Genomic DNA, 25,399 nt, shown 5'->3' with positions numbered 1-25,399 from the left:
CAGAACTTTTAGGAAAACAATAGCTTCATCTCTTCATTCTCAGTTACTGTGTTGTATTGCCTACGAGCACGTGCCGTTTTTTTTGTAACTTCCTTTTGAAGATGGCCGAAATATTGGAAATATTTATTAAAGTGTAATTTAATTTATATTCGTATCTACGTTGTTCAATTCCTTAAGTGATTTAGTAATATCATGAGGTACTCTATCAAAAGCTTTGCAAAATCCAAGTATATTACTGTGTATCCTTCTCCTCTGTCCAAGGAAGCAGTCACTTTATTGTAATAAGTAAGTAGATTACTAAAACATGACATCCCTTTAGCAAATCCATGCTACCCATCAAAGATAATGGCATTGTTGTCAACCCAACTCTGGATCCTAGTTCTCACAAGCTTCTCCAACAACTTAACCACAACACCTGACACACAGATAGGCCTATAGTTTGATACTTGAGTTCGCTCACCTCCTTTGAGAAGTGGCACAATCTTGCCCTCCTTCCACTCATTAGAGAATTGACCAAGTGCAAGAGTCGTATTAAAAAAATATGTCAAGACAGGTGTCAGCTCCCTGGCACATTCCTTCAGAATACGTGGCGATATATTATCAAGTTCCACAGTCCTATTAACATCTAGTTTACTCAACTCCCCATACACCTCTTGCTCACTTACAGTCAGTTTCTCCTCCCCATCATCTGCTGCTCTTAATCTCTCCATGAAGTCACATTCACAAGATTGAAAGACCTTTTGGTTTCCTGTTCTCAAACTCTTTCAATTTTCTTGTATAATATTTCTGTATTTTAGTCTACAGATTACATCTGAGAGCTGCTGAACTTTTATGAAAAGTTGAGCAGCTTTAAAACTTTCTTACAAGTTCTTCTTTCCACATGAAATTCATTTTGATCCTGCTCAAGACTAAATGGTGATCACTTCCAATTTCAAATCCTCTGCACACTCTAGTGTCCTACACCAGTGAGAAAACATCACTATCAACAATAACAGAGTCAATGAGACTTCTTATTCCTTGCCTCTTCTCTCCATGTGAATTTGTGCACATTTTTATGTTGGAATATTATGTTAGTAACCATTCCATGTCCTGAGGAGAATCCAACAGGTACTGGTAACCCTCTTTTAATGCAGATGTTAGGTTTCATAGAAATGCTGCCTTATATAAATCGCATTATGCGAAACTCAGATCACATAGAAAAAGTAGGTTATGTTCCAAAACATCACCTAATAAACATGAAAAACATAACAAGCATAGGAACATGGAATGTAAGAACTCTTCACCAGGAAGGAGCATTGGAAATACTACTGCATGAATTAGACAACTACCAATGGGAAGTGATTGGACTCTGCGAAACCAGATGGACTGGAAAAGGAGAATTCCACCATGGACAGTACAAAATCTTAACTTCAGGCAGGGAGGACAACAAACACCAAGAAGGAGTAGCACTTATATTAAAACGAAAGGCTCAAAACTCTCTATTGTCCTACAATCCTATCTCACCTAGGATAATTAAAGCAAGATTTAAAACATCAGTCGGATCACTAACTATTATTCAAGTATACTCACCAACTTCGACATCATCAGAAGAAGACATTGAGGAGTTCTATATAGATTTGAAAAAAGCAGTACAGCAGACATCAAGTCAAGATCTCCTAATTGTAATGGGGGACTTAAATGCAAAAGTAGGCAGTGACTGGGATACCTGGCCAAGAGTAATCGGAAAGTTTGGGTATGGAGAAAGCAGTGAACGTTGCGAAAGACTGCTAAATGTCTGCTCCAATAATAGACTAACAATAACCAACACTCTCTTTAAACATCCAAAACCCCAAAGAAAACGGACATGAATATCACCAGACAGACAAACCAAGAATATGGTAGACTATATTATTGTAAACCAAAGATGGAAACCAAGTTTCCTAAACTGCAGATCCTTCTCTGCAGATTGGGATCAGACTATAAGCTAGTATTAGCAAGCCTAAGAATAAAGTTAAAATCTGGAAGCACTTTTAGAGTCAAAAGGAGATTGAATGTAAAAAAACTACAAGACAACAATATTCTAAGAAAATATCAATTAGAACTAGATAAAAACCTGAAGGAACTGCCAAAACAGAATATAAACATCTAAGAACATTGGTGCATATTAAAGAAAATAATATTAAATTCGGCAGAAAAAACAGTAGGTTACACAGAAAGAGGAAGTAAAAAGGTTAAGCGATCAAAGGAAAAGCATAAAACTAAAACAGAACTATAACAGAAATGAATATAATAGATTAACCAGAGAAATTAGAAAACTAGTTAAAAGAGAAAATAATAATTGGTTAGAAGAAAAATGCAAAATGGCAGAAAAGCTATCAAAAGAAAAATAACCTTCATGGATTATATAAATAAATAGATCAAATTAGTAAGACACGGACAACAAAAATTATAATGATCAAAAACAAAGAAGGACAACTAATTGAAAGTAAAACAAAAAGAATGGCTAAATGGGAAGAATGCTTCCAAGATTTATATAATAAAAACAGCTCCCAGGATATTACTATTCCAGCCACTGAAATGGAAGAAGAAACAAATATCTTTACCAAAGAAATAATAGCACACAGCATAGAAAAACTCAAAACTAGGAAATCACCTGGCATTGATCAAATACATGCAGAATTCTTAAAAGCAGGAAAGGAACAACTTTTTGAACCATTAAAAACATTATTTGAAAGGATCTACAAAAACGAAGCAGTGCATCGTTTTTGTAGATCTACAAAAACGAAGAAAGGATCTACAAAGGATCTTTTGTGGAAAGGATCTACAAAAACGAAGGAGTTATGACTGATTGGACCAAATCAGTCATAACTCCTATATACGAAAAATGAGATAAAACAGAATGCAATAATTACAGAGGCATTAGCCTCTTGAGTATTCCAAGTAAGGTTTTTACAAAAGTACTCCAAAAACAAATTAAGCCATATATAGAATTGGCACTAGGAGAAGAACAAGCTGGTTTCAGACCAGGGCGAAGCACAATTGATCAACTATTCACCTTAAGACAGCTAATAGAAAAGACACTAGAGTACAACCAAAGCTGCTACATAAATTTCATAGACTTTCGTCAGGCATTTGATTCAATCCGTAGAAGAGAACTATGGAAAACTATGGAAGAATTTGGAATTCCCAACAAAACCATAAGAATAATAAAGGATCTGTATGAGAAATCTGAAAGTGCAGTACAAATGGAGGACACCTTAATCAATTGGTTCCACACAGAGAGCAGAGTAAGACAGGGATGCAATCTGTCACTAGACCTGTTCAATCTTACGCTGGAAGAAGCAGCCAATAAGGCCTTAAACAATGAAGACTCCGGAATCAAAATATATGGGAAAAATGTGACAAATTTAAAATTTGCAGATGACATTGCATTACTTGCAAGTAAAGAAGAAAATCTACAGCAAATTTCTGATAAAATAAAGGAGGAGTGTATAAAATCTGGAGTAAACATAAATATAGACAAAACAAAAATTATGCAAATAGGAAAAAGAAGCACCAATCTGAAAATTGAAATTGATAGTAAGAATCTAGAGCAAGTAGAAAACTTCACTTACCTTGGAGGAGTTATTGAGTACAATGGTGAAATTATAAAAGATATAAACAGACAAATCAATCAAGCATCCCAAAATTTTGGACGACTTAATAAAATATGGAAGTCAAGAGACATCAAACAAGTAACAAAAGTAAGAATCTGTGAAACAATGGTCCTCCCAATACTCCTCTATGGAAGTGAATGCTGGAATCTAAAAAAGGCTGAAGAGAAAAAATTATTACTGAAATGGGTTGGCTAAGAAGATTACTTGGAGTATTTCTGCTGGATCGACTAAGAAACAAAAACATAAGGAAACGACTAAAACAAGAAATAACAATAATAGACAAACTCCAAGAAGACTGTGATGGTTGGCCATGTGACCAGAATGGGAATAGAAAGACTACCATCTAAATCCCTGAATACAACGATGGAAGGTAAAAGATCCAAAAGATGGCCCAGAATTAGATGGATAGACAAAATAAAAGAATGGGGGGGGGGGGGGAGACCTGAAAACCAAATCACAACAAGTGACATTAAACTGGACAGAATTGTTCGGACTCTATCAGGACAGACAGAAGTAGAAAGAGTTCATTCGGCCTCATCATCATCCACATAGATGATGGAAGAGAGAAGAAGAAGATGTTCCGAAATCGTTTTTTTTTTTAATTATATAAACAACAATGACATATCCAACAAAAATATATTTTTATTTAATTCAGGTAATTCATGCAAATTATGAAAATATATAAAATTATGAAACAAATACATAGTATAAAATTATAAATTTACAAATTGTACATAAACTTCATTGTACATAATGTATAAATGTTATAGGCAAAATAAAATAAAGTGCATATTTTAATCTTTCATGGCGTATGAGGATTTGAGGATCGGTTAATAAACATTGGTTTTGACATGTAATCACCCAATGCATTACTACAAAACAGTAGGGTAATTCTATCTTTAGAAACTTTGAATCCAGGAGCTGACTTTCGTTTTTCGAAATATAGGTGCTTTTTGCATTTTTTTTCCCCAATGTAACCGGGATTCATCTGCATTGAACACCTGGTCTGCATCATAAATGTTTATAACTGTGAGGGCTGTCTTCTTCCTTGGAGAAATTGTTAGGGACCGTATAGAGCATTGGGAAGATGAGGATAATGTTATCTGTGAGAGTCAACATGCATTTGTGAAGGGATGCTCTTGTTTTAGTAATATGTTAGCCTTTTATAATAAAGTTACAAGAGCAGTAGATGAGGGAAAGGCATATACTGCCATTTTCTTGGATTTAGCGAAGGCGTATGACAAGGTGCCACATGATTAGCTGATATTTAAGTTGCAGCACATGGGTTTGGATGTCAGATTGGTCAACTGTATTTAGGATTGGCTGCCGATAGGTATCAGAGATTTGTGTATGGTGGGACAGTTTCAGTGAGGCAGAGGGTTACAAGTCGGGTCCCACAGGGCTCAGTACTGGGATCTATATTGTTTAACCTTTATATCAATGACATTGTCAGTGGATTGCAGGGGAATATTCAGTTGTTTGTGGATGATGTGAAACTGGGAAGGGTTATTACTAATAGTGCAGATGTGGTAGCCTTGCAAGAGGATTTGAATAAGCTAGACAGATGGACAAATGAATGGGGATGTTGGTTTCATTCAGAAAAATGTAAGCTCTTGAGGTTTGGGACACATCGATGGGACGCTGCATACTGCAATAGGAACTATACTGGAGGAAGTAGTGGAGACAAGAGACCTGGGGGTTGATGATTGATAGAAACCTGAAATTCAGATGACATATTGCGAAGGTGGTGAAGGTAACACAGAAGACTGTGCAATAATGAGAAGGACGCTGACCTTCAGAGATAAAAGAGTGATCATTCTCTTGTATAAGACACTGATTAGACCACACTTAGACCATTGTTCTCAGATTTGGTCCCTAGGATTTGAATAGGATAAATTAACTGTGGAAAGGGTACAAAGGCGGATAACAATCATGGTTTCAGGACTGTACAATGTTAGTTATTAGGATCGGCTGAGGGAATGTGGACTGCAGAGTTTGGTGGATAGAAGAAGAAGGAGAGGTGATATGATTGAGACCTTTAAACTGTTGAGAGATGGTTACAGGGTTGACACTGCGGAGTTTTTTCGCTTGGTGGAAAAGCGGGAAGGAGTGATGACAAGGGGCAATCCCTGGAAGGTACGAAAGGAAACTATGAGCAAGAGGGTGAGCAGTAGTTTTTTTGTATGGAGGTTGGTTGAACCGTGGAATGCATTGCTTGATAGAGTGGTGAGAGCGAGAACAGTCAGTGAGTTTAAGGAGTGGTATGATAGGCTTTGTGTTTCCTAGGAGGGACCTCCCACGATGAGTCTTGATAGAATTTGTGCTTCCTAGGAAGGACCTCCTGCGATGAGTCTTTTGACTCCTTGGATGCCTAAATAATAATAATGATGATAATAATAATGTCTACTTAAATTTCTATTTCAAAATTAAGTGAATATGCTATTTCTCTCTTGACCAATCATATATGCTTTTTTTTTCTCTGTTTGGAGACTTGATGAATAAACGTTTTTGGAAATAATAACTTCGCAGTATTTCGGATGCAAATTTTAATGGTGTAGTTCTTGTTTTCAATTGCAGAAAATGGCATATCTACCCATTGCCCAACCTAATCACACAGCTGTTCTCTTTTCTATGACTGGAAGTGTTTTACATAAAAGTTTGGTTAAAGAGGAAAGACCCGAATCTGGGAAAACTTCAATATCACAGCAAGGTTGGTAATGATATATTATTTGTGCACCATAAACTTTCTGCTTTTTTTTAATTGCTAGAATTATTTTAAATAGTTTGCTGAAAATATTGATATCATTAGAATTTATTTTGTTTTAGGTATGTTTCAGAAAATGTGTAAGCACTTACAAGAGTCATTTGTCCAATTGTTCATATACACTTTATTCTGAAATGTTTAGCTGGATCATTTTTTTTTCAGATATGTTGCTTGAAATTCTTACAGAAAATTTGTTAAGCCATTCTAATTTTTCTGTTTCAGTTTGACCATTTACTGGGACAGAAAGGGAGAAAAATAGCCAGAATTATATATTGCAGTCTCTCTTCCCTTTATGGATGAAATTTAAAGAAATTTGGAATGTAAGATGTACATAAGAAGATATTCATGTGGTTTAATTTTAACAGCATGTAAATAGTCCATGCATGATGTTACTTTGTGTTAACTAATATTTAAGGAATTGACAGCGTATACTGGAAATATAGATTAAATAAACTTTAATATACACTTTCCGATATTTCGGCGAACGTTACGTTGCCATCTTCTTGGGAACTTACTAAAAAGACACGTGCACACAAGTACTAATACAACAAATGAGACTGAGGCTAGGACGCTAGTGTTTTCCTAAAGTCCTGATGATGCCCCCTGGCGGGCTATATTGGTAGTTCTTGGCCTTTGGGCTGAAGTTCTTTTGATAAAAGTTTCCCAAATTTGGGGCAGTTTCATGCATCCAAATTTGTTGAGGTTTGGCATGTTCCTAAGGGCCGAGGCTGATTCCATGAATAGTCTTTCATACTTGAACTTGCTGCGGTGTATTACTGTGGCTTTCTTCCATCTTATTCTGTGGCGAGTATCCAGAGCGTGGTCTGCAGGCCCAGAGTGGCTGTACTAGTGAAATCGGATGTAATCCTTGTGTTCTGAGATTCTGATATTTGCTGTCCTGCCTGTTTGGCCAAAGTAGGACAGTTTACAGCTGCAGGGGACCTGGTATACACCAGGTCGGTCTAGGGGAAGTGGTTGGTCTTTGGTGGAGCGGATAAGGGATGCTAGTTTTCTATGTGGTCTGTAACAAGTGGTCAAGTCATGTTTTTTTTTTTTTTTTTTTTTAAAACATGACTTGACCACTTGTTACAGACCACATAGAAAACTAGCATCCCTTATCCGCTCCACCAAAGACCAACCACTTCCCCTAGACCGACCTGGTGTATACCAGGTCCCCTGCAGCTGTAAACTGTCCTACTTTGGCCAAACAGGCAGGACAGCAAATATCAGAATCTCAGAACACAAGGATTACATCCGATTTCACCAGTACAGCCACTCTGGGCTTGCAGACCACGCTCTGGATACTCGCCACAGAATAAGATGGAAGAAAGCCACAGTAATACACCGCAGCAAGTTCAAGTATGAAAGACTATTCATGGAATCAGCCTCGGCCCTTAGGAACATGCCAAACCTCAACAAATTTGGATGCATGAAACTGCCCCAAATTTGGGAAACTTTTATCAAAAGAACTTCAGCCCAAAGGCCAAGAACTACCAATATAGCCCGCCAGGGGGCATCATCAGGACTTTAGGAAAACGCTAGCGTCCTAGCCTCAGTCTCATTTGTTGTATTAGTACTTGTGTGCACGTGTCTTTTTAGTAAGTTCCCAAGAAGATGGCAACGTAACGTTCGCCGAAATATCGGAAAGTGTATATTAAAGTTTATTTAATCTATATTTCCAGTATACGCTGTCAATTCCTTAAATATTAGTTATTATGTCTAACCAGCGTATAAGCCTCTCAACAAGAATAATGTTACTTTGTGATCATGCTTTTTTTGTATACAGAGAACTTCTAAATGTAGAAAGTTTTTTCACTTGGTTGCAAATTGAATTAAACTTGCTAAGAAATTAATTATATTCTTGTTTCATCCTTCATCCAAGTGTAAGCATACAAAATTTGGACGTGAAGTATCTTCATCACTGGGATACATGTATATAGAGGCTGATTACTTCACATCAGTTGTTTTATTATCCCATAATGCAAACCACACATCCTTTTGGTGTGTATAATGCTATGCATTTTGAGAAGAATCACTGCTTAGATCAGTTCCGACCTTTATCGAAGTACTGTTAAAGTGCAGGGGCATACCTCTTTGAAAACTCTGAGTGATTTACAGGAAGCTAATCACACCTGACCGGAATCATTCCAGGACAGGAAGCTCGGTGGCGGCTCCACTCAGTGACAGGCAAAAACCACCATTAACCAGAACTGCTCTACAACCCAGGAAGCAAGAAAAGATTAATATCATTTGGGGTAAAGTTCAGTGGTTACCTCTCCAAAACCTCAGTTACAGGCAAAAACCTGCCATCAAACAGAACTGCTGTATTCCCTGGAATCAAGCATAAAGATGCACATTATTAAAACATTATCAGTATGAACCAGACTCATAAGAGATACCAAGGAAATCATATTTCCCATATACAAATAACAAAAAGTTGTATCACCTTATTATCAAAATTCTCTGGATTAGAGAAAGATTTCTTTCACTGGGTGCAAATTAAATTTTCAGGTGTCCTTTTTGTTAATTAATAAGAATACAAACTAGATCTATTTCCTTAGAAAATATACAGTGGATTACATGGCATCCAGCCTGTTCTTATACTAATATTTAAGGAAACTCATAATACATTTAGAATGTTAAATTACACTTTCCAAGAAATAATATTCTTATTTTATCCTTTTTATTCAAGTGTAAGCAAACAAAGTTTGCACGTGAAAATAATCTTCACAACTAGACTACTTGGATATAGAGGTTGGTGACTTCACATCAATTTAATATTCTAAATGTATTATAAGTTGTTCTTATGAACAGGCTGGATGTTATATAATACACTGTATATGTTATAAGAAAATAGATCAGCAACTCATGACAAATGACGACGTTCAATTGGATTGTTTGACACAATAACCAATTACAGCCACCGATTTCTGGGTGCTGTTGTTTCAGTGCATGCCCTACCTCGCCTTCTGGGTGGTTTAAAACCTCTGAAATGCCAAGAAGTTGACTTGCTGCACCATCTGCACGTCTGTTTAAAGGACTCAAAGATGTCTTGTATTTATGTATTTATTTATGTATTTGTCTTGTATCACATTTATGTTAATAGCACAATTGTACTACACACCTGTGCTATTAACATAAATGTGATACAATATGTACACATTGAAATTTCTCTTCTTCGTGAGCATTAGTATATTGTGTTTAATTTGAGGAATCATATGAAGCTAGCAAACAATTAGGGAAATCTTTAACAGGAATAAATGCAAAAATGCACACCTAGCACACCCTAAATATTCATCTCTGATAAATTCTCTACTAGTCTCTACATTTTCTATTCTCTAAACTAGGGTTCTCAACCTGTGGTATGCATACCCCTTGGGGGGGGGTATGTAGTAAATTTTTTGGGGGTACACCGTGAGAGCTCAAAAGTTGCTAGATCTAGTAACAAAGTCACTAAGTTGGCATCACTGATACTGATTAATTTCTGAGAACTGAATGACAGATTACCCAGTAAAATGTTTATAATTTTATAAGATTTGTTAAATTATTTATGTCACTCTTTGTGTTTATCAATATATGTAATTTATGAATACAAAATTTAATGTATATATATATATGTTTTATTTTATTCCCATTGTTATACTATAACTATAATTTTATCTATCTATACAAGGGGTTTGCCATTTCTATTTTCTGCAAAGCATGAGTTATTTGTTTCACCGGGACAGCATGTTTTGTATACTTTATTAGTCATCATGCCTCTAATGATTGAGTCCCCATACAATGTTATACTACCATCCATTGACTTTTTCTTCATAATGCTAACTTCCTCCTCATTCACATCAGCCAGTCTCTTCTTTCGATGTTTAATCTCATCTTCCAGCTATTTCGATTCACTTTTCATTTTCATCAACTTTTGCCTAAGGTCTTCCACCCTGTTTCCTTTGTTATCATGCCTATCACTTTCATGCAGTTTCTATTTACTACCAGTGATGCTAGCTTCCATTTCAAAATGGTCTAACCTATCATTATACTTCACACATACATTAATTCTTTCCTTCTTTTGTTCACTTTAACAGTCTGCAAATCTTTCACATTTTTCGGTACATACATGAAACAGATCTCGCAACACATCCACTGGGAAAAAATTCAGGGCAGAACTTGATCTGCATGCTGATTCTGTGCAACAGATATGCACTTCTTTATGGATGTCATTTTTAGAGTAGGAACAAACTGAGTAGCAAAAACTCAAATAAACAAAATTCCAGCAACAGACACTACTGCAGACCACTTGTATCCAGCATGAAAAAAAGAATGAAGCACAGTTATACAAAAAAAAAAAAAAAAACCCACTATGTGCTATTTAAAACACTTTTCTTAGCACAGCTCATATATTTAAAATGGATATTTTTATCCTTCCTTGAATAAGTTATATATATATCTGTGTATGTGTGTAATGTATAATATTCACACAAACTTTCTGTGATTTTCTATGGTTTTTCTTTTCACTTGAGGAGAAGCAGAAAGATTTAAACTGTATAGCAAGATCCAGTAAATTTTTAATCAGAGCATTAATAGTTATAGGCCATTTTGAAGATCATGACTTTTAGTAAGAATCATGCAAAAGAGTAGGGCTATACATACCTTTATGGGTGACTTTGTGATTCATAATGACATGGGTTTGCGATCTGAACTTTAAACACTGAAATGTATATATATGTCTTAATAAATGTGTATTAATTAAATATTAATTGTATATATGTGATATTTTTATGTTTTATTTATTTATTTTTATGTTTTATTTATTTATTTTTATTGATTTTCTTTTTTATTTATTTTCAGAATTTAAAAAGCAGGGAGCTGTCCAAGAGAGCAAAGATGAAACATTTTCTTCTGAAGGAGAAATTGATGAATCTAAAGAAGAAGATATTTCTCAACAGGAAATAGAATTCCAAAAAGATGAGACTTTGGATGAAGCGGAACCATTGGATCAAGTGGATCAAAAGCGTAGAAATAAATTTAATTATAATGATCGTTCCATTCAAACATTTACTAATCCTCATAGGGTAATTTGCACATTCAATTAAGCATATTTATATACAAATTAATACAGGTTAAACAGCAATGGTCTCAAAACAGATCCCTGAGGCATACCACTAGTGACTTTTCTCTTCCGGGATATTGCTCTCCCATACACAACTTGCTGATACCTATCAGATAGTGAATCTCCAATCCAATGCAGTAGTCTATTATCCCTGCTAATACTTTACAATCCAAACCCATATTCTCCAGTGATGCAACAATCTTTCATGCTGTATTCTGTCAAAAGCTTTAGCAAGATCCAAAAATATCATGGTGTGTCCTCCCTTGTAAATCAATGGTAACATTATTATAGAATGTGAGCAAGTTACTAAAGTAATCTTCCCTTAATAAGCCCATGCTTTTCCTCACAAAGTAGAGATTCTCTGTCAGGCCACTTCTGAATATGAGCTGTAACCAACTTTCCCCAAATCATCACAACCATTCTAGAGATACTGATAGATTGATAGTTAGATACATCAGTTTTTGCACAACTTTTGTGCAATGGGATTATCATATATTCTTTCCACTCCTGTGGAATCGTCCCTGTTCTTGTCAAAAGAATAGCCAGTTCAGCTGAACGCTCTTTTTAGCATCTATGCTGATATCCCATCAGTGCTTATTTCTAAGTTGTTATTCAGTTTGTTTCACAAAATGAATAAGAACCTCTTTCTAGTACCTCCTCCTCATATAACCGAGTTTTTTCATCCAGTGAAGAGGTAGCAGTGAGTGCAATATTACATACACCAAGTTGATGGCTTTTAACAAAATGGGCACTCATTAGTTGAACAATCTCTTGTGCATTTGTCATCAGCTTAGAGTTTTTCTTTCATATTCATTACCTGCAGCATAATGCCAGAATTCTTTTGGGTTGTCTATTTAGCTTGCAGAGGCAGTTTCTTTTCATACTTAGACTTAGCTTTCTGTACAACAGTTGTGACTATTCTGGCCTCTTCCTTTTACTTTTCACAACTGACATCATCCGTATTACATGGAATTCCTTCCACATCATTTTTTCTTATGAATCTCTTGCTTCATAAGATTGCACATCCAATTCACTCTTATCTATTTATTCTTCAAACTCATCATCATCAAATTCCTGCCATGTATTATCAAGGGGTGTACAGGATATAATAGTACTACATGAAAAATTTAGCATCTACTAACTTCCTATCTACAATTTTCCTCCAAATCAGTCTGTTACTTGTCAAGACTCCAACATTATTAGATTTTGAAAGTTTATTTTTCACTTGGTTAGAATATAATAAATTTAGTTTAATCTTTTATCCAAGTGTGAGCAAACAAAGTTTGCACCTGAAAGTATCTTCAGGACTGGGGTAAGGTGGTACAACACTAGGACGACTCCTTGCAAAGGTGGAGCGAGCTACCAACACTCCTATCTCAGTATCTCTCATAATGCAAAACACATCTCCTTGCAGATATGTCTAATGTTATGCATTAAGGAAAGGGCCACTACCCAGACTAGTTTCGACCTTATTGAGGTCTCTTCAGTGGGAGCCAGGCCCAAATGGAAATACCAGCCAGAAGCATTAGCAGGTCATCTCTACCGATAGGAGTTGCCAATTGGTGTGCCACCTTTTTAACACGTTCATTGCCAAGCTGAAAATTGGAATTTCGTGTGGTGGCCAAATTATTTTTATTTTTTTATTTAGTGAGCGACGTCCACGCTATAACGCGTGTTCGGCCGTTTGGTGAGAACTCGCATTACGCGATATCGCGTGATTGGCAATGAACATGTTAATAAATTACTCTGGATTTAGAGAAAGATGTTGAAAGTTTATTTTTCACTTGGTTAGAATATAATAAATTTAGTTTAATCCTTTATCCAAGTGTGAGCAAACAAAGTTTGCGCCTGAAAGTATCTTCAGGACTGGGTTAAAGTGGTACAACACCAGGATGACTCCTTGCAAAGGTGGAGCAAGAAACTAGCACTCCTATCTCAGTATCTCCCATAATGCAAAACACATCTCCTTGCAGATATGTATAATGTTATGCATTAAGGGAAGGGCCACTACCCAGACTAGTTTCGACCTTTATTGAGGTCTCTTCCATGGGAGCCAGGCCCAAATTGAGATACCAGCCAGAAGCATTAGCAGGTCATCTCTACCGATAGGAGTTGCCAATTGGTGTGCCACTCTTTTTAATAAATTACTCTGGATTTAGAGAAAGATATTGAAAGTTTATTTTTCACTTGGTTTATTTTATTTTTTATTTTATTATTTTTTTTGAAAGTTTATTTTTCACAACACCAGGATGATTCCTTTGCAAGGAGTTGTCCTGGTGTTGTACCACCTTACCCCAGTCCTGAAGATACTTTCAGGTGCAAACTTTGTTTGCTCACACTTAGATAAAGGATTAAACTAAATTTATTATATTCCAAGTGAAAAATAAACTTTCAACATCTTTCTCTAAATCCAGAGTAATTTATTAAAAAAGGGTGGCACACCATTTAGCAACTCCTATAGGTAGAGATGACCTGCAAATGCTTCTGCCTGGTATCTCCACTTGGGCCTGGCTTCCACTGAAGAGACCTCAATAAAGGTCGAAACTAGTCTGGGTAGTGGCCCTTCCCTTAATGCATAGCATTAGACATATCCACAAGGAGATATGTTTTGCATTATGAGAGATACTGAGATAGGATTATTGATAGCTTCCTCCACCTTTGCAAGGAGTCATCCTGGTGTTGTACCACCTTACCCCAGTCCTGAAGATACTTTCAAGCGCAAACTTTGTTTGCTCACACTTGGATAAAGGATTAAACTTAATTTATTATCAGATTTTATATTTCTATCGTCTAAGCCGCACTTTGTACCGTACCAATCACCTATATCTTGGTCTTCCTCTGGGTCGTTTTGTTGCCAACCGGGCAGAGAACACTTGTTTTGCTAATCTTTCCTCGCCAATTCTGTTCAAGTGACCATACCACCTGAGATTAGCTCTGCTAACGCATTCCTGGATGCTCAAATTCTTTCCTAATATCCTCGTTTTTAATATGATATTACCATTGATGCCATCTGTTCATTCCTCTAATCTTTCTCAGGATGCTCATATCTGTGGTCTCTAGTCTTTGGTCAAGTGTTTTACTTTTGACCCAGCTCTCAGATCCATAAGTTAAAACTGGTTTGAACACTGTCTTGTATACAGCTAATTTAGTAAATTCCGACTAATTCTCTCTTATTCCATATGAATTTATTCAATTGACTTCCTACCATACCAGCTTTGTTAATTCCGTTGTCTATTTCGATGTTTAATTTGCCAGCAAAGGTTGGTCGATTGGTAGAGCCTCTGCTACTAAAGGCTCAGCAAAAAGTTAAGCAAGTTTGAGCACGGTAGTAGTTGGAAGGGATTATTCTTTCGATGCAGTTGGCACACTCTCCCTCGATGAGTTTTTGGACTCCCTGGAGGTGTTCCATAATAATAATAATAATAATAATTTTCCATCTTCATTAAAATTCGTGCCTAAGTAGCTGAAATGTTTTACCTGTTCCACAGGTTCTCCGTTCACAATGCAGTTGACATTTTCAACAATTTTGCCTATTTTCATTGTATTTGTCTTTTTATTGCTGACCTTCATACCATATCTGTTACAACAGTTATTCAATTTAGTCAGGGAATCTTGCAGACTTGTAGCAGATTTATTTAGAAGTGTAACATCGTCCGCATAAAGCAGAGCTGACATTAATATCTCCAATTTTGATATCATGTTTAATACCACTTTCCTTCATAATGTGATCCATATAGATAATGAATAACAGAGGGGATAATGTACATCCATGTCTGACACCAGATTTAACATTAAACAATCTTCCTGTACTTCCTTCAATTCTAACTGCTGACTTACAACTCAAATAAAGATTAAGTATTGCTTGATATAATGCCCCCTTGACACCATATACCTGTAACGTATTGAATAGCTTCTCTCTTGGCACCTTGTCATATGCCTTTTCCAGATTGACAAAACTTAAATATAGATCTTCGGTATATTCCCATGCTTTCTCAACCATTTGTCGTAAAGTGAAGATCTGATCCTGACAGTCTCTGTTTCGCCTGAATCCAGCTTGTTCTTAATCAAGCCTTTCTTCCACAATTCTTCTCAACCGTTTCTCAAGTATACTTGCATAAATCTTGCCAGGTACACTCAGTAGTGAAATACCTCTGTAATTCCCACATCCAGTTTTATTTCCCTTTTTATATATGGGTACTATGAGAGCTCTACTCCAATCATCAAGAATTCGTTCCTCTGTCCAGGCTTTCTGAACTGTGCAGTGCAGCCACTGTAAGACTTTCATACCACCATACTTCAGCATTTCTGGTCGAATATCATCTACTCCCTGCCTTTCCACATTTCAAGCCTTTGATGGCTTTTTGTATTTCAAGTTGAGTGTTTTTTACCACTGTGCTATCACTGCTTGTTTAATTTAGCAATTTTTCGAAGTAATTACTCGAAAGGATATCTTTTTCTCCCGTTTTCATGTCACCTTATCATCTCTAACTTCTTTTGCAGGACTCTTTCCTCCATTTCTGAACTTCTTCAACAACATCCAGAATATCTTACCACCTTCTTGATATTTATTTTCTATGTTCTTCCCAAAGTCCTCCCATGACTTTTGTTTAGCTAGTTTTACACAGTGTTTAGCTTTCTTACATTTGTCTCTGTATTCTCTAAGAGCACAAGCTAACTTATTTGCCAGGAACTTTTGATATGCTTTCTTCTTTTCCTTCACTGCCTCACCATGGAGTTCTGATTTTTCTATCCTTACAGATAACCTCACCACATGCCTCCGTGGCTGAATCAATCAGTGTTTTCTTCAAGGCTTGTCACTGAATCTCCAAGGTTTGGTTCCTGTTCTCAAACTCTTTCCTTTTTTTTTCAATAATCTTTGTGTATTTTAGTCTACAGTTCACATCTGTGAGCTGCTCAACTTTTATTCGCTTCAAAACTTTCTTACATGTTGTTCTTTTCAATATGAAATTCAATTTTATCCTGCTCAAGACTAAATAGTGATCACTTCCAATTTCAAATCCTCTGTACACTCTGGTGTCCTGCACCAGGGAGAAAGCATCACTAGTCAACAATAACAGTCAGTGAGACTTTTCTTATTCCATGCCTCTTTTCTGCATGTGAATTTGTGCACATTTTTATGTTGGAACATGGTGTTAGTAATGACCAGTTCATGTCCTGAGCAGAAATCCAACAGGTATTTGCCATTATTATTTGCTTTGCTCTTTTCTCCAAATTTTCCCAAAATATTTTTGTATGTCTCACAATCATTCCCTACTCTGCTATTTAGATACCCAACAAGGACCAACTTTTCCTTTTTCATTGTATCAGTTGCTTTCTCTAAAGCCTCAAAAAATTCCCCCACTTCTACCTTTGTAGAACTTTCTGTGGGACCATAGGCACAAATAAGTCTCATTGTCCAGTTCCACCATTCTGATATTTGTCCACATCACTCTGCTTGAGACTGCCTGCCATTCAAGAAGATTAGTCTTGTATTTAGTGTTGAATACTATGGCTACTACTTCTTTTCCTTGATTGGAAAAGTTATATTTTTGTTTTTATTATTGCTCAGAAAAATCTCACCAGTTTTTGTCTTTTTTGTTTCAGTCAACCCTGTTATGTCGGTCTGGTACTTATCTAATTCCTCAGCTAGCTCCATTTCTTTGCCATTTAGGCATCTTATATTGATAGAACCTATCTTTAACTCTGGTAATGTTGAGTTGGGGATGTGCTTTTAGATTTGTTCCAGTAGCTGACTTTTCACTGTATACCCTGGTTCCCTGGTAAAAACAACGGGGGCCTTGTTTAACCGGGCGATGCCCCACCCGGCATGAAATTTTGTCATGTTGTACCATCATTTTGTATTTTGGTTTAAGCCAATAAGAATACAATTTGGTCTGCTAAATCCCAAACTGCTAGTCCATTCTCATTCGTTCAGTATCCAGGTAGATACCCAACAGGGTGCACTACGAGAAGGTGAAGATTGGACATTAGGTCAGAAGCCTTGGTCAGTTCTTCGCATTCCTTTATGTGAAAGTCTTCTCTCAGTTATACAGCTTTGACCCTTAAGCACCCCAGAGTTCTTAGAACCACCTTGAACCACCTAGAGGTTTTCAAACTCTTCGTACACATTCTGATATTGCATCATTTAAGTTTTATTATTTTAAAATGATGCTTTCCATGCACTGCCGATATCTTTCCCATCCAACAACTGATACCACAGTGCAGAATCCAACATACTCCTTAGTTGGTCATAATTTCCTGCTTTGTAGTTGAGCATATAACCTTTCTGAATGGAATATTCATCAACTTAGTCACTTCCCAAGTGAGTACTACATGATCATTGTTACCAACTGGAGGCAGATCTAACACTCTTTGACCTCAAGTTTCTTCTTTCACAGTAAGTTTAGTTTCATTTTTCTGATGAGATTTTACTGCTATAACCACAGTAGAGATAATATTTCTATAATGATAATGAAAATATTGCACAAGGTTTTTAAATTGAAACTGACAGCCAATCTTTATTGTAAAAACGATCATTTAAACAAGGCAAAATGTTTAAGTACTGTTTAAGGCAGCTGGCTGCATGCTAGATAAACCAGAAATCTTACATGATAATAAAAATAAAAAATAAAAATATGAAGTGTGTGTATATATATGTATATATATCACTTTTGACTGTTATAAGCCATCAGCATCATATAAATTAGGGTGATGTAACAATGCCAGAGTATTCTCTTTCAGCAAAAGTTTATGCTTAAAGTGACTTCTGTGTACAAGTTGCATATCTTTCCACTCCATGTTGTGCAAGATCAGATATGTGATTTTATGCACTGGATATAGTTTTGGTGTGGATGGAAACTTTTCCCCACAGATCAGGTAGTTTGTATAAGAAAAATGATACTCACATGGGACCTGACTGAATATCCAAGAGGAGGCAGTCCCTCAAGGCTTAGTTTTAAGTGTCACACTTTTTGCAATCAGTGTTAACTCAATAACCAAACAACTACTCCCAGTTGTAAGTAATGCTCTCTATGTAGATAACCTCATCATCTTCTGTCAGTCACGGAATATGAGGGTTACGAAAGACAGCTTCAGCAAGCCATTGAACATTTTTCATAGTGGATACTTGTGATTCTCCCAGCAGAAGGTAGTTTATATGTATTTTTGCCTCAGTCATCGGGTTTTCTTTCCAATTCGGAATTCAGACTAGGACACAGTTTAATCCTATTTATACCAATTAGAAGCCAAGTTCTTAGGCTTGTATATGACAAGAAACTTAGTTTCCTCCCTTATATATGCCAGTTGTGAGATAAGTACCATAAAGCATTGAATGCCCTTTGGACTCTATTTTCCACCTCTTGTTGTGTTGACAGATGTTCTTTGCTCCTGTTGTCCCTTTCACTGATTGGATTGAAACTTTATTATGGATCCGGTCTATGCTTCTGCCAGAGAGAGTGCATACTGCAATGGTTGGGTCATATCCATCATCAAGTTATGAGAATTGCAACTGGAGTATTTCAAACTTCACTGATCACTAGCCTCTGCCTTAAGGTAAATGAAGCTACCACCTTTGTTGCTTTTATGTCAACAGCTGCTATATGTTAACAAAATAAAATCCTTGCCAGACCATCCCATGTAACCAACTATATTTTGTCTGTGATGGAAGAATCTATATACAACACTCATATAACCTTTTTAGTTTGCATACAAAAGCACTCTCTTAGAAGCTCTAGATGTTAGGTTCGACTGTATTGCACAGACCAGTAAATATACTAGTGCCTTGGTATTCACGTATACAACCATATAGTTTTTTTTCTGCAGACTACACAACCTTCTGTTGTCTGCAGACTACATGCCTCCTGTTGTCTAAGGGAAGTTCTTTCTAACACACAGAATGCACTAGAAATACTCTGATTTTTGTGCTTGCCTACACAGATGTGTCTTCCTATGCTGTCTTCCCAGACAGCATAATATCTTCTTAGATGCTACTAAAATGTAACAGCTTCCCTGATGAGATTTATGCTATAGAGCTTGTTTTAAACTAAGATTTCATCACTACCAAAGATGCATTATACATACAGATTCATGGAGCCATACAGGCAGTAACAAGTCTAAGCTACAGAAACATCTGGGACTCTCTCTCAGTTATAGAAGCTACATTCGGATATGTTCTTCTGTTGGATCCCAAGCCATGTAGAGTGGGATTAAGGAAAATGAGACTGTAGATGTTGTAGCTAAGTCAGCTTGTTTTTCAAGCTTTCACCATAGACTGATTGTAGGTTTATAGATTGCATAAGACAGAAACTTTTATCCCAGTGGCAATCATCAGGAAATAGAGAGGCCAACAACAAACTCTATCAAATCAAACCTGAAATCAAATGTATAAGAAAGATGATACTCATATGAAACCTGACTGAATATCCAAGAGGAGGTAGTCTCATTTGCACAGTGTACTCAGGACTGTAAAGAGGAAGTTCTTGCTTGGCTCTGCATAGGTCATAGTCATCGTACACACTTCTTCATATTAATGAATCTTAGGTCATCTTACACACTTCTTCATATTAATGAGGGATGAAGACATACCTGGTGAGATCTTTCTGAGCAATAAATACAAAATGTTATATTCAGGCAATAACAATCAAGAAAAAGAAGGAGTAGCCATAGTATTCAACACTAAATACAAGGCTAGTCTTCTTGAATGGCAGGCAGTCTCAAATAGAGTGATGTGGGCAAATATGAGAATGGAGGAACTGGACAATGAGGCTTATTTGTGCCTATGGTCCCACAGAAGGTTCTACTAAGGTAGAAGTGGAAGAATTTTTTGAGGCTTTAGAGAAAGCAACTGACACAATGAAAAATGAAAAGTTGGTCCTTGTCATCATCATCATCAAATTCCTGCCATGTACCCTCAAGGGGTGTACAGGATATGAGAGTACTACATGACAAAAATTACATTGTTACTAACTTCCTATCTACAATTTTCCTCCAAATCAGTCTGTTACTTGTCAAGACTCTAGCATTATCAGATCTTGATTCTAGTGGTAAGACTTATACGTTGGTTAGACATAACTGGTAATTAATTTACGGAATTAACAACGCATATAAAGTAAAGTAAAATTCCGTAAATTAATTACCAATTATCAGATCTTATATTTCTATCATCTAAGGCACTTTGTACTGCATCAATCCACCTATATCTTGGTCTTCCTCTGGGTCGTTTTGCTGCCAAACTGGCAGAGAACACTTATTTTGCTAATCTTTTCTCTCCCATTCTTTTTAAGTGACCATACCACCTGAGGTCCTTGTTGGGGATCTAAATAGTAGAGTAGGAAATGATTGTCAGACATACAAAAATATTTTGGGAAAATTTGGAGAAAAGAGCAAAGCTAATAAAAATGGCAAATACCTGTTGGATTTCTGCTCAGGACATGGACTGGTTATTACTAACACCATGTTCCAACATAAAAATGTGCACAAATTCACATGCAGAAAAGAGGCAAGGAAAAAGAAAAGTCTCATTGACTATGTTATTGTTGATAATGATATTTTCTCCCTGGTGCAGGACACCAGAGTGTACAGAGGATTTGAAATTGGATCACTATTTAGTCTTGAGCAGGATAAAATTATTATTATTATTATTAAACAAGACCTCATGGAGTCAAAGACTCATCTAGGAGGTCCTTTTATCTTACACACACATCTCATCATACCGTGTCTTAAACACATTCAAACTACTTGCAGACACCACGCTCTCAGGCAAGGCATTCCAATCACTCACAACTCTGCACGAAAAAAACCTGCCTCTCACTCCCTTACTCACACCCTCCTTATACAGTTTCCAGGGATGACCTCTGGTTCTCCCCTGATCTCCCACTATTCTCTGTAGAACTTCTCCACCATTGATCCTATAACAACCCCTTACCAACTTGTAGGTCTCTATCATATCTCCCCTCTTCCTTCTCTCCACGAGACTCTGCAAATTACATCTTTTCAATCTTTCCTCATACTCAACATTCCAGAGGTCAGAAACTACCTTAGTCAGTCACCTTTGGACCCTTTCCAACATCTCTTCATCCTTCTGAAAACCCGGTGACCAAATCTGGGCACAATAGTCCAAGTGTGGCCTAATCAAAGCCTTATACATTGGAACAAGTATCTCCCTACTTCTACATGTCAGTGTCCTCCGCATCATTCCCAGAAGTCTTTGTGTTGTCTTCACAATTTTGGCGATGTGTCCCCTAAATTTTAGATCCTTATCCACTATCACCCCCAGATCTCTTATTTCCTCTACTTCCAACAATATATTCTCACCAAGCATAAATTCTGCATCCCATCTTTGTTTTCCAAATTTTAAAACTTTACATTTTGCAACATTGAACTCACATCCCCATTTGCTTGCCCAATCACTCAATTTATTCAAGTCTTCTTGCAAGGCCACAACATCTTCACTACTCTTTATGGTTCGTCCCAACTTTGCATCATCTGCAAACAACTGAATATCTCCATCCAAATCTTCACCAATATCATTAATATATAAGTTAAATAGTAATGGCCCTAAAACAGACCCCTGAGGCACTCCACTAGTGACTTTCCTTTTCCTGGATATTGCACCCCCATACACAACTTGTTGATACCTATCAGATAGCCAGTCTCCAATCCAATGCACTAATCTAAAATCCAACCCCATCTGCTCTAGTTTGACTGTCAACTTATCATGAGGTACTCTATCAAAAGCCTTTGCGAAATCCAAGTATATTACTGTGTATCCTTCTCGTCTGTCCAAGGAAGCAGTCACTTTATTGTAATAAGTAAGTAGATTACTAAAACATGACCTCCCTTTAGCAAATCCATGCTGTCCATCAAAGATTATACCATTGTTGTCAACCCAACTCTGGATCCTAGTTCTCACAAGCTTCTCCAACAACTTAACCACAACACCTGACACACAGATAGGCCTATAGTTTGATGCTTGAGTTCGATCACCTCCTTTATGAAGTGGCACAATCTTGCCCTCCTTCCACTCTTTAGGAACTTGACCAAGTGCAAGACTCGTATTAAAAAAATATGTCAAGGCAGGTGTCAACTCTCTGGCACACTCCTTCAGAATACGTGGTGATATATTATCAAGTCCCACAGCCTTATTTACATCTAGTTTACTCAACTCCCCAAACACCTCTTGCTCACTTACAGTCAGTCTCTCCTCCCCATCATCAACTGCTCTTAATCTCTCCATGAAGTCACATTCACAAGATTGAAAGATCTTTATGAATTGCTCATTAAGTATCTCCACAACACATTCTGCAACAGCTGTCTTTATACCATTTCCTCCAATCAATGTCATCCTTCCATAATCATTCTTTCTTTTGCTGGCTACATATCGAAAGAACTCCCTAGGATTCTTTTTGGCTTCATTAGCTAACTGCTGTTCATACCTCTCTTTAGCTACTCTCACCAACCAAGTCACCCTCCTTGCCTGGTCTTTGTAGACCTCATGAAATTGGTTACTTCCACTTCTCTTATGCTGTCTCCACAATGCCTTTTTTTTCTGTATTGCATGCTTAATCTCTTTATTCATCCATCTCACACCTACCTTATTTAACCTTCTCACCCGTGGTATACATTTAGACATTACATCTACTAAATAGTTTTTGAAAATCCCCCAAGCTGCATTGATCTCTTTTCCAGCTAACTCCTCATTCCATGCTACATCTGCAAGCTGTCTCCTGAGCTCTTCATAATCACCCCCCTTGTAGTTCCACATATACCCTTTTTTCACAAGGGTCCTTGCACTGCTGGCAACCACCCAGGTAATCACCTCATGGTCACTTTCACCAATTGGTGGATGATTTGACACCTCATTTATAATTACATCCTCCGATGAGATGACCAAATCCAAGACCCTTAATCCTTCGTGTGCCCTCTGTTACATACTGTCTGAGGTAGTTATCCCTCAAAAACTCAAGAAACTCATTTTCTTTACTTCCAGTCGCTATCTCTTCAATCCAGTCTATATTGCCATAATTAAAATCACCCATAATGATCACCCTTTTCTTATTTGCTTGGCTTATTTGACTATACATTTCACTATCACCACCATCCACATTACCAGGTCTATAACAACATCCCACAACACAAATTGAATTTCATATTGAAAAGAACAACATGTAAGAAAGTTTTACAGTGAATAAAAGTTGAGCAGCTCACAGATGTGAACTGTAGACTAAAATACACAAAGATTATTGAAAAAAAAAGGAAAGAGTTTGAGAACAGGAACCAAACCTTGGAGATTCAGTGACAAGCCTTGAAGAAAACACTGATTGATTCAGCCACAGAGGCATGTGGTGAGGTTATCTGTAAGGATAGAAAAATCAGAACTCCATGGTGAGGCAGTGAAGGAAAAGAAGAAAGCATATCAAAAGTTCCTGGCAAATAAGTTAGCTTGTGCTCTTAGAGAATACAGAGACAAATGTAAGAAAGCTAAACACTGTGTAAAACTAGCTAAACAAAAGTCATGGGAGGACTTTGGGAAGAACATAGAAAATAAATATCAAGAAGGTGGTAAGATATTCTGGATGTTGTTGAAGAAGTACAGAAATGGAGGAAAGAGAGCTGCAAAAGGAGTTAGAGATGATAAGGTGACATGAAAACGGGAGAAAAGGATATCCTTGAAGTATGGAGTAATTACTTCGAAAAATTGCTAAATGAAACAGGTAGTGATAGCACAGTGGTAAAAAACACTCAACAGGCATAATGTCAGGAATACATATCCATACTTGAAGTAGAAAAAGCCATCAAAGGCTTGAAATGTGGAAAGGCAGCAGGAGTAGATGATATTTGACCAGAAATGCTGAAGTATGGTAGCATAAAAGTCTTACAGTGGCTGCACTGCATAGTTCAGAAAGCCTGGACAGAGGGACGAATTCCTGATGATTGGAGTAGAGCTCTCATAGCACACATATATAAAAAGGGAAATAAAACTGAATGTGAGAATTACAGAGGTATTTCCCTACTGAGTGTTCCTGACAAGATCTATGCAAGTATACTTGAGAAACGGTTGAGAAGAATTGTGGAAGAAAAGCTTGGTGAAGAACAAGCCGGATTCAGGCCAAACAGAGGCTGTCAGGATCAGATCTTCACTTTACGACAAATGGTTGAGAAAGTATGGGAATATAACGAAGATCTATATTTAAGTTTTGTCAATCTGGAAAAGGCATATGACAAGGTGCCAAGAGAGAAGCTATTCAATATGCTACAGTTATATGATATCAATGGGGGCATTATATCAAGCAATACTTAGTCTTTATTTGAGTTGTAAGTCAGCAGTTAGAATTGAAGGAAGTACAGGAAGATGGTTTAATGCTAAATCTGGTGTCAGACAAGGATGTACATTATCCTCTCTGTTATTCATTATCTATGTGGATCACATTATGAAGGAAAATGGTATTAAACATGGTATCAAAATTTAGATGTTAATGTCAGCTCTTTGCTTTATGCGGACGATGTTATACTTCTAAATAAATCCACTGCAGGTCTGCAAGATTCCCTGACTAAGTTAAATAACTGTTGTAATAGATATGGTATGAAGGTCAGCAATAAAAAGACAAAGACAATGAAAATAGGTAGAATTGTTGAAAATGTCAACTGCGTTGTGAACGGAGAACCTGTGGAACAAGTAAAACATTTTAGCTACTTAGGCATGATTTTTAGTGAAGATGGTAAATTAAATATGAAAATATACAACAGAATCAACAAAGCTGATATGGTAAGAAGTTAATTGAATAAATTCATATGGAATGAGAGAGAAATTAGTTAAAACACTAAATTAGCTGTACAAGACAGTGTTCAAACCAGTTTTAATGAGAGATCTGAGAGGGTCAAAAGTAAAACACTTGATGA

General features: G+C 36.8%; 1 protein-coding gene across 3 annotated transcripts in view; it reads left to right on the top strand.

Annotated features, from left to right (window-relative positions):
* The window catches only part of LOC150098246 (dynein intermediate chain 2, ciliary), a 504,968-nt gene that overhangs the window by 175,561 nt on the left and 304,008 nt on the right, over positions 1-25,399 (top strand). For all 3 annotated transcript variants that reach the window (XM_090405921.1, XM_090405922.1, XM_090405923.1), the window contains 2 exons: positions 6,213-6,345; positions 11,242-11,465. In XM_090405921.1, the coding sequence (XP_090262047.1) occupies positions 6,213-6,345; positions 11,242-11,465 (357 nt within the window). The remainder of the gene's footprint in view (positions 1-6,212; positions 6,346-11,241; positions 11,466-25,399) is intronic.

Source organism: Typopeltis vanoorti, chromosome 16, assembly GCF_054136105.1.
Source record: "Typopeltis vanoorti isolate ZY-2024b chromosome 16, IOZ_Tvanoo_1.0, whole genome shotgun sequence".
Classification (NCBI taxonomy): Eukaryota; Metazoa; Arthropoda; class Arachnida; order Uropygi; family Thelyphonidae; genus Typopeltis; species Typopeltis vanoorti.
This window is presented reverse-complemented; position numbering and strand designations above follow the sequence as displayed.